Source organism: Enoplosus armatus, chromosome 1 (genome assembly GCF_043641665.1).
Source record: "Enoplosus armatus isolate fEnoArm2 chromosome 1, fEnoArm2.hap1, whole genome shotgun sequence".
Lineage (NCBI taxonomy): Eukaryota > Metazoa > Chordata > Actinopteri > Centrarchiformes > Enoplosidae > Enoplosus > Enoplosus armatus.
Window position 1 is genome coordinate 45,124 of NC_092180.1, and position 16,518 is coordinate 61,641.

At 41.3% G+C, this 16,518-nt stretch overlaps 1 protein-coding gene across 1 annotated transcript; it reads right to left on the reverse strand.

The window, feature by feature from the left end:
* Window positions 1-1,097: 1,097 nt before the first annotated feature.
* LOC139284899 (uncharacterized) lies at window positions 1,098-1,949 on the reverse strand (the record flags this gene model as incomplete). Its single annotated transcript, XM_070905255.1, has 1 exon — window positions 1,098-1,949. A coding segment is annotated over exon 1 (852 nt), but the record flags the coding sequence as incomplete, so codon positions are not given.
* Window positions 1,950-16,518: the final 14,569 nt, after the last annotated feature.

Genomic DNA, 16,518 nt, shown 5'->3' on the forward strand with positions numbered 1-16,518 from the left:
AATAGAGTCAAGTGTCAATCGCATTGAGCCTGCAGCACTGTCAACAACATTGTCTATTTGAGAGGGACGAAGGTTAGCATAGGAGTCCTCAGTTGTATTGAGACATGGCATTGAATTTAATGCCGATGGAATCACTTCCTTAAATTTAGCTACAGCACTATCAGATAGATATCTGGTGTAGACTTTTTTGCCTAATGGCGTGTAGTCCAGTAATAGGAATTCAAAAGTTATTAAATAATGGTCCGATAACAAAGGATTCTGTGGAAAGACAGTTAGATGTTCAATTTCAAGTCCATATGTCAGAACCAGGTCGAGGGTGTGATTAAAACAGTGAGTGGGTTTCTGTACCCTCTGACAGAAGCCAATCGAATCCAATAAAGAGGTAAATGCAGTACCAAGGCTATCCTTATCAACATCCACATGAATATTAAAATCCCCTACGATAATGACTTTGTCTGTTTTAAGGACTAAACCTGATAAAAACTCTGAGAATTCAGATAAGAATTCAGAGTATGGACCTGGAGCCCGATAGACTATAACGAATAAGACTGGCTTCAGTGTTTTCCAGGTTGGGAGTGAGAGACTCATAACGAGGCTTTCAAATGAGTTATAATCTAGTTTAGGTCTAGAGTTCATCAACAGGCTTGAGTCAAAGATGGCTGCAACTCCACCTCCTCGGCCGGTGCCTCGAGGGATGTGAGTATTAGTATGACTGGGCGGAGTGGATTCATTTAGGCTGACATACTCTTCATGACACAGCCAGGTTTCTGTCAGACACAGTAGATCAATATGATTCTCTGATATTAGCTCGTTTACTAATACAGCTTTAGATGACAGAGATCTGATATTTAACAGTCCGCACTTAATTTTCCTATTGTTTTGGCCTATAGCAGTAGTGGTCTTAATTTTTATTAAGTTTTTATTAATGACTCCTCTCCTGTTTAACTTTGGTTGAATTAATTTAAGTGGTCGGGGGGCAGACACAGTCATTATGGGGTGTTGGGTGGGTAACTGCTCTAATGGAAGCGCAGAGAAGCGTGTAGGACTGCGACTCTGCCTCCTGGTCTGGACTCTGGGTTGTCACGGTTTTGATTTCTAGATATGAGAGCCGCTCCATCCAAAGTGGGATGAATGCCGTCTCTCCTCATCAGACCAGGTCTCCTCCAGAAAGTCCGCCAATTATCTACGAAGCCCACATCGTTTGCTGGACACCACCTCGACAGCCAGCGGTTGAATGATGACATGCGGCTAAACATGTCATCACTGGTCAAATTGGGAAAGGGCCCAGAGAAAACTACGGAGTCCGACATAGTTTTTGCAAACGAACACACCGACTCCACGTTAATTTTAGTGACCTCCGATTGGCGTAACCGGGAGTCATTACCGCCGACGTGAATAACAATCTTACTGTATTTACGCTTATCCTTAGCCAGCAGTTTTAAATTTGATTCAATGTCGCCCGCTCTGGCCCCAGGAATGCATTTCACTATGGTTGCTGGTGTTGCTAACCTCACGTTTCTGACTATGGAGCTGCCAATTACCAGAATCTGCTTCTCAGCGGGTGTGTCACTGAGTGGGGAGAATCTGTTAGAAACATGAAGTGGTTGGTGGTGAGCCGTGGGCTTCTGCCGAGGGCTATGCCTCCTTCGGACAGTCACCCAGCCTCCCTGGCTTCCCGGCTGCTCGGGAGCTGCCGGGGGACGGCTAGCAGGAGCTACACTGAGTCGGTCCGCACCGGCTACTGGGGGTTGGCTGACTACAGCCGTCTCCATGGTGCGGAACCGGGCCTCTAACTCGCTGAGCCTCGCCTCCAGCACGCTAAATAAACTACATTTATTACATTTACCATTATCGCTAAAGGAGGCGGTGGAATAGCTAAACATCTGACACACCGAGCAGGACAGAGCAGGAGAGCGAGAAGGAGAGCGAGAAGGAGAGAGAGAAGCCATCGCTAGCTGCTAAACTAATGTAACAGACAGAATAGTGTGTAAACAACTGTGAGATTAGCGAAAAAGTCGCTAAAGAAGGAGAGAACTATCAGCGTTAAGCAAAACTAATGTACGTTTAAGTGGTTAGCGGCTAGTTAGCCGCTGTAATGAAATATATACCAAACAAATATAACTTGTTTGAGCTTAGAGCGGCCAAACACACACGCTACCAATGACACAGAAGCCGGAAGTGAAGCAATACGCTTACCGCAGTGATGTCGCAGCAACATGGGGGTAGTGGGTGGCTTGCAGTCATAGAAGCAAGGGATGAACCCACAACTGATATCCTGAGCTTTTCCAGCCAAGAATAAAACTGCAGAAAAAAAAAACACCACTGGAGTAGACAATCCTGCTGCCTTTACTTCACCCCTTTTCCTTTCCAGCAGCACACTTCCTTTCTTGCAGCCCAGTTTCTTTTCACCACCCCACTTGTTTTCCTGCAGCCCTGTTTCTTTTCACTACCCCACTTCTTTTCCTGCAGCCTGGTTCCTTTCCGGCAGCTCACTTCCTTTCCCACAACCTGGTTTAAAATTTCCCATCAGGACAAAGAGTGATATCTGATACCTGCAACATCCTCTGGTCTCCTTATTTTAAAAGAAGATGAACCTGCATCCCTTATTACTAATGACCAAATGATTGTTTTCAGAACATTCTGTTCTACATGAGAAAAGACTGTGAATCAAAACATATGTTGGTATTCAGTGTGTATTAGTGAAACACCTTCATTGTGCAGCATGAATCCAACACACACTCCTCTGGTTCAGATTGACCGCTGACTGATATAAATCATGGTTTTCAGAAATGTTTGGGAATGTTTGGAAAAGTACAGTGTTGGAAAGTGGGTCAGGAATTCCAGGCTTTGCTGCTTTACCAGAAACATGACCGCTGCAAATTAACTGAATTTCAACAGCGGAGGTGGAAACATTTCTGCCTGATTGACAGACGTATTTCAGCAGGAGGATGATTCTCAGCTGCAGTGAAGGCAGAAAACCAGTGGGGGAGGAAGTATTCATCTTTTACTGAAGTAAAGGTAGCACTACCACAATGTAAAAATACTCCATAATAAGTAAATGTCCTGCATTGAAAGTGTTGCTTAAATAAAAGTATATAAGTATTATTATCAAAATGTACATATAGTATCAAAAGTAAAATTACTCAATTTGAATGGCTCCTGTAAGTGTTAAACAATCATATATTATATTATTACAATGTTATTACTGACACCAAAACACTGTAAATACTATACTATACTATACACACATATAAACGTGTTGTGGTCAGTTTTACTGGTTTGGATGCTACAGAATACAATAATAGTTTAGGCCCAATGAGTAATCATTCGTCCTTCACAAAATTAATGAATTTATTTTTGAGATGTTCCTGTTTCCTTTTTTTCTTGTGAATTACTACATAATTCTACCTCTTTGGGTCTGTAAAATATTTTTTAAACTGTCTCGGGTTGATTTGGTCATAACCCATAGACATGTCCACCCATTAATGATGGGTCATAAATAGACCTTGGTTTGTTTATTATTAAGCCCCCCCACCAGTAAATGTTTCCCTTCATCACTGAGGTAAAGGGTCACAGAACAGGTTAATTCGAACACCAGAGAGTTAGAGAGGGCAAGTCACCAATCCATCCAAGAGATCAACCGTCTCTACAAGGTTCAACATCAAATCAGAAGCTCTGCAGTTTTATTCTTGGCTGGAAAAGCTCAGGATATCAGTTGTGGGTTCATCCCTTGCTTCTATGACTGCAAGCCACCCACTACCCCCATGTTGCTGCTCAACACCCGCAGCTACAATTATAATTATGATTATGTCCGCCCACCCAAAGCTTGGTTCTGCTTCTGAATTGAATTGAATTGAATAACAATCACTTTGACCAAACACTCAATACAGAGCGAGTCATAGATAAAAACGAAAGAAACGAAAAATGCCAACAGCTGGAGATGTTTATGGAGTTCCCAGGCAGCTGTAGGTTCATGTGAATGTGGTCATCCAGTTCAAGCTGATCTTAAAACAGAAACAGTGTCATATTTAGTCTGAGTCTGCTGCAGGGCGGCTAATCTAAACTGAGCTAACAGACGCCGGGGGGAGGAGAACATACCTGGGGGCAGAGTTAACCCTCACTCTGCTTTTTCCACTCAGCTCTGTAACCTCCCCACCCTCCCTGTTCTCTCTCCTTGTTTATTTTACTTCCTTTTCTTTTCTTTCCACACAGAGAAACATCTGCTGCTGCTACTGAGGTTCAGGTAGAGAAAATCCTGACAAACTGAATTACTGAACTGCAGAAACAGACTGAACAGAGCAACAGAGTGTCCAAACCAAGCAGAAGATCATCATCATCACCATCAGTCACTCAATCGGAGCAGCAGAGGGGATCAACATCAAACCACCAAACATCACAAACTGCACCACCAAACAAAACCTCACTAACCTCATCACCAAACCACCAAACCTCACTAACCTCATCACCAAACCACCAAACCTGCCTGTTTGTGATTTACTGGAAAAAGTAGAAACTCCTGAAGTGAGTCACAATAGAAACCTTTAAAACAATAAAATAAAATAAAAACAGCACAGACAGACTCTGTGCTTCAGACAGGGTTACCTAAACCCTACACACAGTCAGCGTTGGTGGGAAGAATGATAATGATGAATGATAAACAGCTGGCGACAATGAGAGTTTACAGGGTTAACAATATCTCTGATATCATGATTACACTAACATAACTCCTTATAACTTCAGATCTTTACAAAATGCATCAATGTAAATTCAGTAAACTGTTACATTATACCTGTCAACATTATGCTTCTTGTTTTCATCACCCAAAGCATGATGGGAACTGTTGTTCCAAAACTCAACATTCACATGTTTAAATCCCAAATAAAAGTAGGACTGACACAATCCATGGGCATTGTTATTCATTTCCTTTTTCATGTTGCACTATCAGTGAATAGTTTTGTATTACGAGACTCTCATCAACATGGTTCTTGTGTTCAGTGTTCATGTAATACTGACACAGCTGAATAGTAGTTTGACAAACTAATCTTAATTCAATGTCCACTTACAAGCTTTTTCAACATCTTAATAAGTTTGTGTTTGATTAAGATAATCAATAATTTAAGCAAACTTCAGGTAGGAAGTTAAATGTTTAACTGTTGGATTCAGTAGGTCACAGTTTCTGACTGTGTCGAAATCAGATATTATCCTCTGCTCGGCCTCAGGCAGCTGGAAGTCATTACACACTCCTCCCTCTACTGCCCCCTCCTCCCTCCCTCCCCCACACACAGCCTGACTGTGTTTTTACCACATTATATATCCATTCAGGACAGCCAGCAGACTCTGAGCCAACTGTGTCGACTTTAACAACCATGTTTACTGGTTAGTAGGAATAACTGAAACACACCCAGCAGAACACTGTGTAAGAACACTGAGAGAACAGTGTGATCACATTGAGAGAACATTGTGAGAACACTGTCAGAACACTGAGAGAACACAGTGAGAACACAGTGAGAACAATAAGAGAACACGGTCAGAGCACTGAGAGAACAGTGTGAGTGCACGGAGAGAACACTGAGAGAACACTGAGAGAGTACTGTAAGAACACTGACAGAACAGTGTGAGCACATTGAGAGAGCACTGAGAGAACATTGAGAGAACATTGTGAGAACACAGAGAGCACTATGAGAACACTGATAGAACACTGGGAGAACATTGAGAGAACACAGTCAGAGCACTGAGAGAACAGTGTGAGCACACTGAGAACATTGTGAGAATACTGTGAGGACACTGAGAGAGCACTGACCAGTCCAACACATAACCCCATCGTAAATGTTGATTTGTCAAATAATCAAGAAAACATATGAACAAATAAGTAAATGAAAGTTACACTGAGAGAACAGCATGAGTATATTGAAAGAACACGATCAGAGCACTGACAGAACAGTGTGGGCACACTGAAAGAACATTGTGAGAACACTGATAGAACCGTGTGACTGCCATTTCAAAACTGCATTTATAAAAAGAAAGATAGTATCAGATCGCAGGTAAATAATTTCACTGTTTAATGAAAATGAAACAATGAAAGACAAAAATCACTTAGTTAGTACTATAACAAAGTTATCACAATACTATTTATTTGTTTGATGAATAAGACACATAAGATGACTAAAATGCACAAGCTCAAACATCCACACAGCAGCACATGTCAAGAGGTGATACCAGGAGTCCTGGAAGAGGCCCCTGATTCACCTGTTCATCCAGAAACCTCTGACAGCTGCTGAGGGCCTGGAGTTTCCTGGAGTTTCCTGGAAGAAGCTGTTTGAGGTCAGTGGGGTCACCTGAGGACACAAAGGAAACCACACACATATACACACTTTCCACTGTGTGTGTGTGTGTGTGTGTGTGTGTGTGTGTGTGTGTGTTTCTGTGGTTGGCGAAAAATACAATACTTTCCTCTGAGCCTCAAACTGAAAATTCCATATTTTACAGAGTTTCACCACAGCAGGTCAGGAGGGATATCCAGGAAATCCAAGACTCCTGGACAGACTTCCAGGGGTCCTGAAGGAAGTTCCAGGGGTTATTGAGAAGAATTTTTTGTGTTTCATCTGAAACACAGATGAAACACAGATAAAAGAGACTGTACAAGTTAAATGTTACTGTAGACAATCTGATCTCTGATCAGTTTTAGTCACAGTTATTTGTCAGAGTCAAGTTTTCTGAGTGAAGCAGCAGTTCTTCATTTTGTTTTATTCTGACAAAACAAAAACTATCAAACGTAAGATCTGCTGCTCCAATGCCTCTAAAAATCTACACTCAAGACTTTTTCAGGCCTGGAGTTTAATAAAATCCGTCTTAACATACTAGAACAACAATAACAACAATAACTAAATAACTAAATAACCCCGTCCCCAAAAAACCAGGGCCCACAGGATTAAATGACTACAGACCCGTCGCCCTGACCTCTGTGGTCATGAAATCATTTGAACGCCTGGTCCTGTCCCACCTCAAATCCATCACCGACTCTCTGCTGGACCCCCTGCAGTTCGCCTACAGAGCCAACAGGTCTGTAGACGACGCCGTCAACCTGTCTCTACACTTCATCCTCCAGCACCTGGACTCCGCAGGATCCTATGCCAGGATCCTGTTTGTGGACTTCAGCTCTGCCTTCAACACGATCGTCCCGGCTCTTCTTCAGGAAAAGCTCTCCCAGCTGAACGTGCCTGACCCCACCTGCAGGTGGATCACAGATTTCCTGTCCGACAGGAAGCAGCACGTGAAGCTGGGGAAACACGTCTCAGATTCGTGGACGATCAGCACCGGCTCCCCTAAAGGCTGTGTTCTTTCTCCTCTACTCTTCTCCCTCTACACCAACAGCTGCACCTCCAGTCACCAGTCTGTCAAGCTCCTGAAGTTCGCGGACGACACCACCCTCATCGGACTCATCTCTGGAGAGGATGAGTCTGCCTACAGGTGGGAGATTGACCACCTGGTGACCTGGTGCAACAGCAACAACCTGGAGCTTAACGCTTCAAAGACAGTGGAGATGGTTGTTGACTTTAGGAAGAGCGCAGCCCCACCCGCCCCCATCACCCTGTGTGACTCTCCAGTGGACACTGTGGAGTCCTTCCGTTTCCTGGGCTCCATCATCAGCCAGGACCTCCGGTGGGAGCTGAACATCAGCTCCCTCATCAAGAAAGCCCAACAGAGGATGTACTTCCTGAGGCAGCTGAGGAAGTTTAACCTGCCACAAACAATGCTGGTTCACTTCTACACTGCCATCATAGAGTCCATCCTCACCTCCTCCATCACCGTCCGGTACACTGCTGCCTCCACCAAGGACAGACGCAGACTGCAGCGTATCATCCGCTCTGCAGAGAGGGTGATCGGCTGCAACCTTCCATCTCTTCAGGACCTGTACTCCTCCAGGACCCTGAGGAGAGCAGGGAAGATCGCTGCCGACCCCTCCCACCCCGGACACCATCTGTTCGACCCCCTCCCCTTGGTCCATCAGGACCAAAACCTCCTGCCACAAAAACAGTTTCTTCCCCTCTGCAGTCAACCTGACAAACTCTCACTGACCCCCCCCCCCCCAGAACACAAACACAAGCTATACGTTATATTAACGTACATCACCCCTGTCCCCACTGCGTTACATTAACGCACCCACCCCCTACTGGACACTTTATCTGGACACTTTACTTTATTCTGGTCACTGCGCTGTTGTTATTTATCTTATCTTATTTTTACTTTTATTCTTATTCTTATTTTAGCTTTTATATTCTACTTATTTGTTATCAAAACAATAGCACCTTCAGACCACAGCAAATTCCTTGTAATGTATGTTACTTGGCAATAAACAGTTTCTGATTCTGATTCTGATTCTGAACTATAATTATAATAATAATAGAAATATCAGCTGTAATAATAACTGAGATGGGATTAATAATAGCAATAACAGGTTTAATAGTAACAGAAGTATGAGTAATAATAACTGTAGTGATGAGAGTCAAGCGGGCTCATGGCAGCAGCAGCCAGGCGTACCAGGACCACGATCCACAGGATCATGCGAGACGAGAAAGTACAAAGAAACTCCAGGAAGATATAAAGGTAGTAACATGCATTGGAGGGACATGAATGTGTAAAGATGGAGAGGGAGAGGAGGATAGCTCAGTGCATCATGGGAAGTCCCCCAGCAGTCTAGGCCTATAGCAGCATAACTAGGGGCTGGTCCAGGCAGGCCTGAGCCAGCCCTAACTATAAGCGTTATCAAAAAGCAAAGTTTTAAGCCTACTCTTAAAAGTAGAGAGTGTGTCTGCCTCCCGGACCCAAACTGTGAGCCGATTCCACAGGAGAGGAGCTTGATAGCTGAAGGCTCTGGCTCCTGTTCTGCTTTTGGAGACTCCAGGAACCACAAGCAACCCTGCATTCTGGGAGCGCGGTTCTCTAGTGGGGTAATAGGGTACTATGAGCTCTTTAAGATATGATGGTGCCTGACCAGTAAGAGCTTTGTAGGTCAGGAGAAGGATTTTAAACTCTATTCTGGATTTTACAGGGAGCCAGTGCAGAGAAGCTAATACAGGAGAAATATGATCTCTTTTCCTGGTTCCTGTCAGTACACGTGCCGCAGCATTCTGGATCAGCTGGAGAGTCTTCAGGGACTTATTGGGACAGCCTGATGAATAAGGAATTGCAATAATCCAGCCTAGACGTGACAAATGCATGGACTAATTTTTCTGCATCTGTTTGAGACAGGATCTTCCTGATGTTTCAATGTTACGGAGGTGAAAGAAGGCAGTCCTTTTTTTAGAACACAGCGAGAACACTGACACATTAAAAGAACATTGTGAGGACACTGTGAGAACAGTGTGAGATCATGTGAGAACAGTGTGAGATTATATGAGAACATCTTGAGAACACTGAGAGAACACTTGGATAACACTGAGAGAACACTGGGAGAACACAGAGACAGTGTGAGCACATTGAGAGATCATAGAGGGAACACTGACAATACTGATAGAACAGTGAGAGCACATTGAGAGAACATTGTGAGAACAGTGTGAGCACATTGAGAGAACATTGAGAGAACACAGTCAGAGCACTGAGAGAACACTGAAAACAGTGAAAGATTGTCCTTTAGCTCTGATGTCTTAGAAACATCCTCTGGTTCTTCTGACACCAGAGCAGCAGAACCTCTTCAAACCTTCATCTCTGTCCAATCAGAGGACTGAAAACACTGCCAGGACACACACATACACACATACACACACAGAGCCTATATTTCCTGTGTAGTGTGTTCAAGAAAACTGGCAATTAAGAAGAAAATGATAAACACAGTCAATGCAGGTATGAGATAAAAGCAGATGTTGTCTTTGATCTCGATCAGACTATAATGAAACAATGCTGCTATCCAATGACAAGCACATTCAGATGTTTATTGGTCACATGTTCAGACGGTCGTGCAGTGAAGTGCTCTGTACGAGGCTGATGAACATGGCCTCTCTGGCCTCTCATGAAGCTGTAGAAACAGAAAGGAGTGAAAATGATTTCCAGGTTGGTTTCTGATGCTGAACGTGATTTTTACCTCCTGATTTAATGAGCTCAACCTCCAGCAGAGAACAAACACTGTGACGCACTGCTGCTGTTCAAACTGTCTCCTGTTAAACTCAAGTTTATACAGCAATAAAACCTATAACACTCAGACAGCTGCACACAAACAGCAGGCACAACATTAAAAACAAAGCTGCAGTCAGCCGATCTGCAGGGATAAAATATCTGTTACATGTCTGTTATACCGGTTTAAGACCAGTTTAGAGTAGGGCTGTACCTGTCAGTCGAATCGGATTTGGCTGTTCAATACAAATATTCAACTATTTGTTCCTTTTTTTCCATTTAGACCATCAAAAAACGCTCCCTTGAACTGCCAGAGTTGGTTGGGAAGTTCAGGGTGACAGGGACACCACTATAATCTGAAATGTGAAGCTGTTAGAGTCTAAATGACTGAAGGAAACTGTGTGTCAGACTGAAACCTGAAGAGTAGAAGAAGAAAATGCAAAGAGAGGTCAAACTGCTGCAGATGTTTGAGTTAAATAAAGGTTAAAATAAACAGGAAGCTCTCTGTCACTAACTAACGCTGAACATTTGATTACAGTGAATGCAGCTCTGCTGTAAACACACTGAGGCCTCAGCAGGTCAGTGAACGCCTCGTCTGCTGTTGTGTTTAAAGAAAAGTCACCCCCTCTTACTTTATTTAAGAAATATGTTCAAATGCAAAAGAACCTGATTCTCTGTTGTGTTGGTTCATCAGTGTATTTAACAGGAACATTAATGCAGGTTGTTTTTCATCTCAGATGTCAGAACAGAATACAAAAATAAAATGACATGTTATTGAGATAATTTATAAGCATGCAGATCAATGATAAAAAGAGAATATTAATGTTAGTAAAAAAAGAAAAGTAGGTTCATAGTGGTAATATCATACAGGACATAAGTATACTACATTGTGAGGTAATATTTAAAACATGCAAAACAGAGGAATATTAATGTTAATAAAAATATGGATTGAATAAAACAACATCGTTCTGCTAACTGAAACATGCAAAGTTTATATTTTTATTATTATTATTATCATTATTTTTGTCTGTTTCTCCAGGTAATTGATCAAAGAGTGTCTTAAATGTATTTCACAGTAAAATGAAATAGTTGAATTATATATAATGATATCAGAGATACATCAGAGATGGTGGCTTCAGGATGGAACAAATGTATATGTTTATATTTGTTGAATATACTTTAGTCCTAAAACATTTATGTTTAAGAACATTGTGAGAACACTGATAGAACACTGGGAGAACATTGAGAGAACACAGTCAGAGCACTGAGAGAACACTAGGAGCACACTGAGAGAGCACTGACCAGTCCAACACATAACCCCATCGTAAATGTTGATTTGTCAAATAATCAAGAAAACATATGAACAAATAAGTAAATGAAAGTTACACTGAGAGAACAGCGTGAGTATATTGAAAGAACACGATCAGAGCACTGACAGAACAGTGTGGGCACACTGAAAGAACATTGTCAGAACACTGATAGAACAGTGTGAGCACATTCAGAGAACTTTCAAATTCCCCTGTAAATCCTATGACTGCCATTTCAAAACTGCATTTATAAAAAGAAAGTACAGTATCAGATCGCAGGTAAATTATTTCACTGTTTAATGAAAATAAAACAATGAAAGACAGAAATCACTTTTTTAGTACTATAACAAAGTTATCACAATACTATTTATTTGTTTGACGAATAAGACAAATAAAATGCACAAGCTTCAAACATCCACACAGCAGCAGATGGCAAGAGGTGATACCAGGAGTCCTTGAAGAGGCCCCTGACAGCTGCTGAGGGCCTGGAGTTTCCTGGAGTTTCCTGGAGTTTCCTGGAAGAAGCTGTTTGAGGTCAGTGGGGTCACCTGAGGACACAAAGGAAACCACACACACATACACACTTTCCATTATGTGTGTGTGTTTCTGTGGTTTGTGAAAAATACAATACTTTCCTCTGAGCCTCAAACTGAAAATTCCATATTTTACAGAGTTTCGCCACAGCAGGTCAGGAGGGATATCCAGGAAATCCAAGACTCCTGGACAGACTTTCAGGGGTCCTGAAGGAAGTTCCAGGGGTCCTGGAGTTGTTTCCAGGGGTTATTGAGAAGAATTTTTACTACATCCCAAACGTCTTTGAGGTTGTTTCAGAGGTCATTGAGTGTTGCAAGTTTTAAGGATGTATCAGGACTGTTTTCGTGGGGGGGGGGGGGGGTCCAGGATCTTTGAGGAGGAGGTTCGTAAAATGAGGAACTACTTAATTTCTTAGTAAAATATGACAAAGCTTCATCACAGATTCTAAAAGGTGTCTTCTCTTATAACCATCAGATACAGACACGAGATAATCAAAGATTATATGTTCAGTGAAATCTGTTGAAGATGAATGACAGATGAAACACAGATAAAAGAGACTGTACAAGTTAAATGTTACTGTCGACAATCTGATCTCTGATCAGTTTTAGTCACAGTTATTTGTCAGTCAAGTTTTCTGAGTGAAACAGCAGTTCTTCATTTTGTTTTATTCTGACAAAACAAAAACTATCAAACGTAAGATCTGCTGCTCCGCTGCCTTCAAGACTTTTTCAGGCCTGGAGTTTAATAAAATCCTTCTTAACAAACTACAGTCTTTAGTAGATTAGATTCCACACAGACCTTACAAGGAGAACTGAGCCTGTTGTGGCTGATGATTATGAGTCAAGTCCTCTTACCATCAGTAATGGGGTGCCACAGGGGTCTATTCTTGGCCCATTACTATTTATAGTATATGTACATGTACACACACACACACACACACACACACACATAATATGAGTGGAGAAGTAGAAAGAGAGAAAACATAGCTAAATCTGCTGTTAAACAGGTTTTATTTTCAGTAGTTAATGTTGGTTTCCTGTCCATGACGTCTTTACAGTCCCCTTATGTAATCCTCTGTTTTTGTTCATTTAGTGTTGATTTGAGCTCCATTCATATCTCATCGCTACACTACAGTACAACATGTTCATCAGATTCAGGTGTTCATCTGTTTTATAAGGTGTTCTTAGACATGTGATAATTATTTCCTCCTTCTGTGTTCCTCCTGTACCAACAGGTTTTTATATTATATAGAGATGTCTTCCTCTATCATTAATGTCCCAGTATTCTCTTTGATAAGAGTGAACTTTATTTATCCTCCTAACTTACCTAATCCTTTTAACCTGTAACACAGATAAACTGACACTAAATGTTTTTAGAAATATTCATACAGACCTCAGTGAGACAAACACATCATATTAATGAAACAAACCTTCATCCTTCTATCTGCATTTCTTTATTGTATCAGTAACAAGGTTTCCACTGACTTGGGTTGGGGTTAGTCTAACCCTAATTCTAAGCAAACTTTTGAAATTTCACAAAATAAATGCAAATTAGGCCCGTTTCCATCAACTGGTTTGGAGCGAAAAAACTCGGCTAGGTGCAAAGCATAGTTTGGTCAGAGGTTGGCAGTGTTGGGTTACGCACGGCTGTAATCAGAAGTAAACAGAAGAAGATGTCAAGGCTGCGGACTGGAAACAACACAAGTCGCCTGGGCCAAATGGAGAGCGGTCCCCTGGAGTTTGTCTCTACTGGGCAGGTTTGAATTGTTCGTTCACATCAGCTGGCGTCAGCCATGTTTCATGCTGTCCGGAGACGAAGACCAATTAATGTACAACAACAACTGATTAGTCATTTGAGTGAAATGTTGGCTACATCAGAACTTATTCGGCAAAGGTGTTTCCACATCCCATTTAGTGCATCAACTCTTTTCCAACAAAAACAAAAAACACCTCAAGCGAGCGGAAACATTTTGTGCTATTGATCAAGTTTTATTGAATTTTGCAGTTTCCATACAGCTTTTCTAATGTGATATTTCAAAAAACGCATACAAATACGTTCATGGAAACATAACCTGATGTTACTGTAAATAACTCAAAACAATCCAACACACCTCATGACTTTACAGAATCTATAAACTCCCTCTATAACTATTTTGACTTGTTTTTAAAAACAACTAGTTTGAGGAACTTGAGGGAGTTGAGAGTTTAATTGAGTAAAATGAATTAAATATGTGGGGTGGTCACTTTAATCACCTAAACTATAGTTTATGTAGGTACACAGATGACATGGACCTGGGTGACCAGCAACCTCAGAGTACGTCCACATTAAACCGGTTCAGTCTCTCATTATGTTGTTCAGGTGTTTTACTGTGTTGCTCAGCATCTGCAGGACCAAGTAGAGGACTGTGAGGTCACATGATGAAGCAGGTGTGGGCGTTCATATGAACAGTGAAACAACAGTAGAGACTGAACATCAACACAAAACACACGTCTGTTAGTTTGACTCTCAGCTGAACCTTCAACCATCCTGTCTCATATCTCAGGTAATTCCTGCTGTTCACTTCCTTCAATTCATTTCCTACAGTTCATTTCCACTTAGGAAGTTCAGGGTTTAAATCTTCAGGTCAAAGACACAGAGCGGTTTTGTTTTGTCAGAGGTGTCACTCTCCACTTCACAGATTATTTATTTTAATGTTCTTTACCTCCATTTGTTTTTCTGTTAATGTTCTTCACCTCCATCTGTTTTTTTTTTATTTCCTTCACCTCCATTTGATTTTCTTTTCTTCACTTCCATGTTTTTCTTTTAATGGTCTTCACTTCCATCTGTTTTTCTTTTATTTCCTTCATCTCCATCTGATTTTCTTTTCTTCACCTCCATGTTTTTCTTTTAATGTTCTTCACCTCCATCTGTTTTCTGTTAATGTTCTTCACCTCCATCTGTTTCTCTTTTATTTTCTTCACCTCCATCTGTTATTCTCTTATTTTCTTTACCTCCATCTGTTTTTCTTTTAATGTTCTTCACCTCCATCTGTTGTTCTCTTATTTTCTTTACCTCCATCTGTTTATATTTTGTCAGGTTAGAGATAATGACCCGGGACCAGGTCTTCATACGTGGATAACTAAGTTATCCAGATCAGAATGCTGATGATTTGACATAGGTCAAGATTTTTTTGGTTTTTCAAAACGGTTTTAAAATTAATCTGGTTGTTGTTGTCACAGCAACAAATCCTTAATCTAAAGTAGAGTGTAGATTTATATAAATTAGTCTGTTGCCCCAGTGCATGCTGGGAGGTTCCCAAAACCCCTAACTCATGTACCTGCAGTCACATGATGAGCACTCAGCCAATCACATAAATGCTGATTATTGTTTCAAATATGATTGAAGAACTTTTTTGTTCAGACTTTGTGCTGTAGTTGTTTTAACCGCTCAGACGTGCTGGTGAATCAGGATTTCAGAATAGAGTCTTGTATTGGTATTGAGGATTTTGTGGATCAACATTGACTTAAATGTAATAGTTGAAAGCATTTTCTTTTTATTTAAACTTCCTGCGATTAAAATCCTGATCTTATTTCATATTTTCTTCTTTTCTTTTATGGTATTTATTGACCAAGTTACTTCCTCCTGTATCACACGTTCATACTTCTCATTTTCTTTACTTGTATGTATTTCTTTACTTTTGTTTCCTTTCATTTATTTTTGCTCACTTTGCTTTGTTTGTCCTTTGTTATCCATCCTCTCCTTTTCATTTCTTCTCTGTTCTGTTGTTTTCTGCTGTCTGTTTAATAAATGTTCTGTATAAACTGATTTGTTCTTAATCTGTTTATATTTAACCTGTTTGATAAAAGCATCTTGTTCTCTGTTAAAACTGACCTTCACTCATCAAGAAAATGTGTCACAGAAACAGATAAAGCTGAAAACATGTTGATGACCTGCAGAGATGTGATGAGTCTTCACTTCCTTTCCCAGCTGTGCAGGAACAGCAAGTCATCCAACTGTTGTCAAGGAAACCATAAATCAGAGTGTGTTTCCGTGGAGACAGGATGAGCGGCAAGCAGTGAATTTATTAATCAGAGTTTAATCTGAGAGAGGAAGCTGAACCTTCATCATCATCAGAAACTGGATGGCATTTTAACCCTGGTGAAAAGACCGGACCTGGTCTGTAAGAGACATGGACATTCAGCAGGACAAAGACAAAAGAGAAAGACAAAAGCATTATCTTTGATGTCCATCCAGAACAAACCTCCATAAATCCACTTTGAAATCAGAGGAAAAGACTCTCCTGAAGTTCTCTGAGAATCATGTTTGTAAGTTTTCTTTATTTTTGCTGTGATCCAGTGATAGTTGTCTGTACATCTATGAGTACACTGCAAACAGGAGCTGCAGGTTCCTGTGGATCGAGGTCGCAGTACGCCTGGCTGCGGTTTGCAGGCTTCCATGGATTGTTGATGTGGACCGTCTGCCGTCCTGGGCCTGGACGGCAGACGGTCGCACTGCTACAACTATTATTATTAGTCATATTTCTTTTATAATTATAGTTGTTATTGTTATTACTGGCAGGGTACACCCTTCC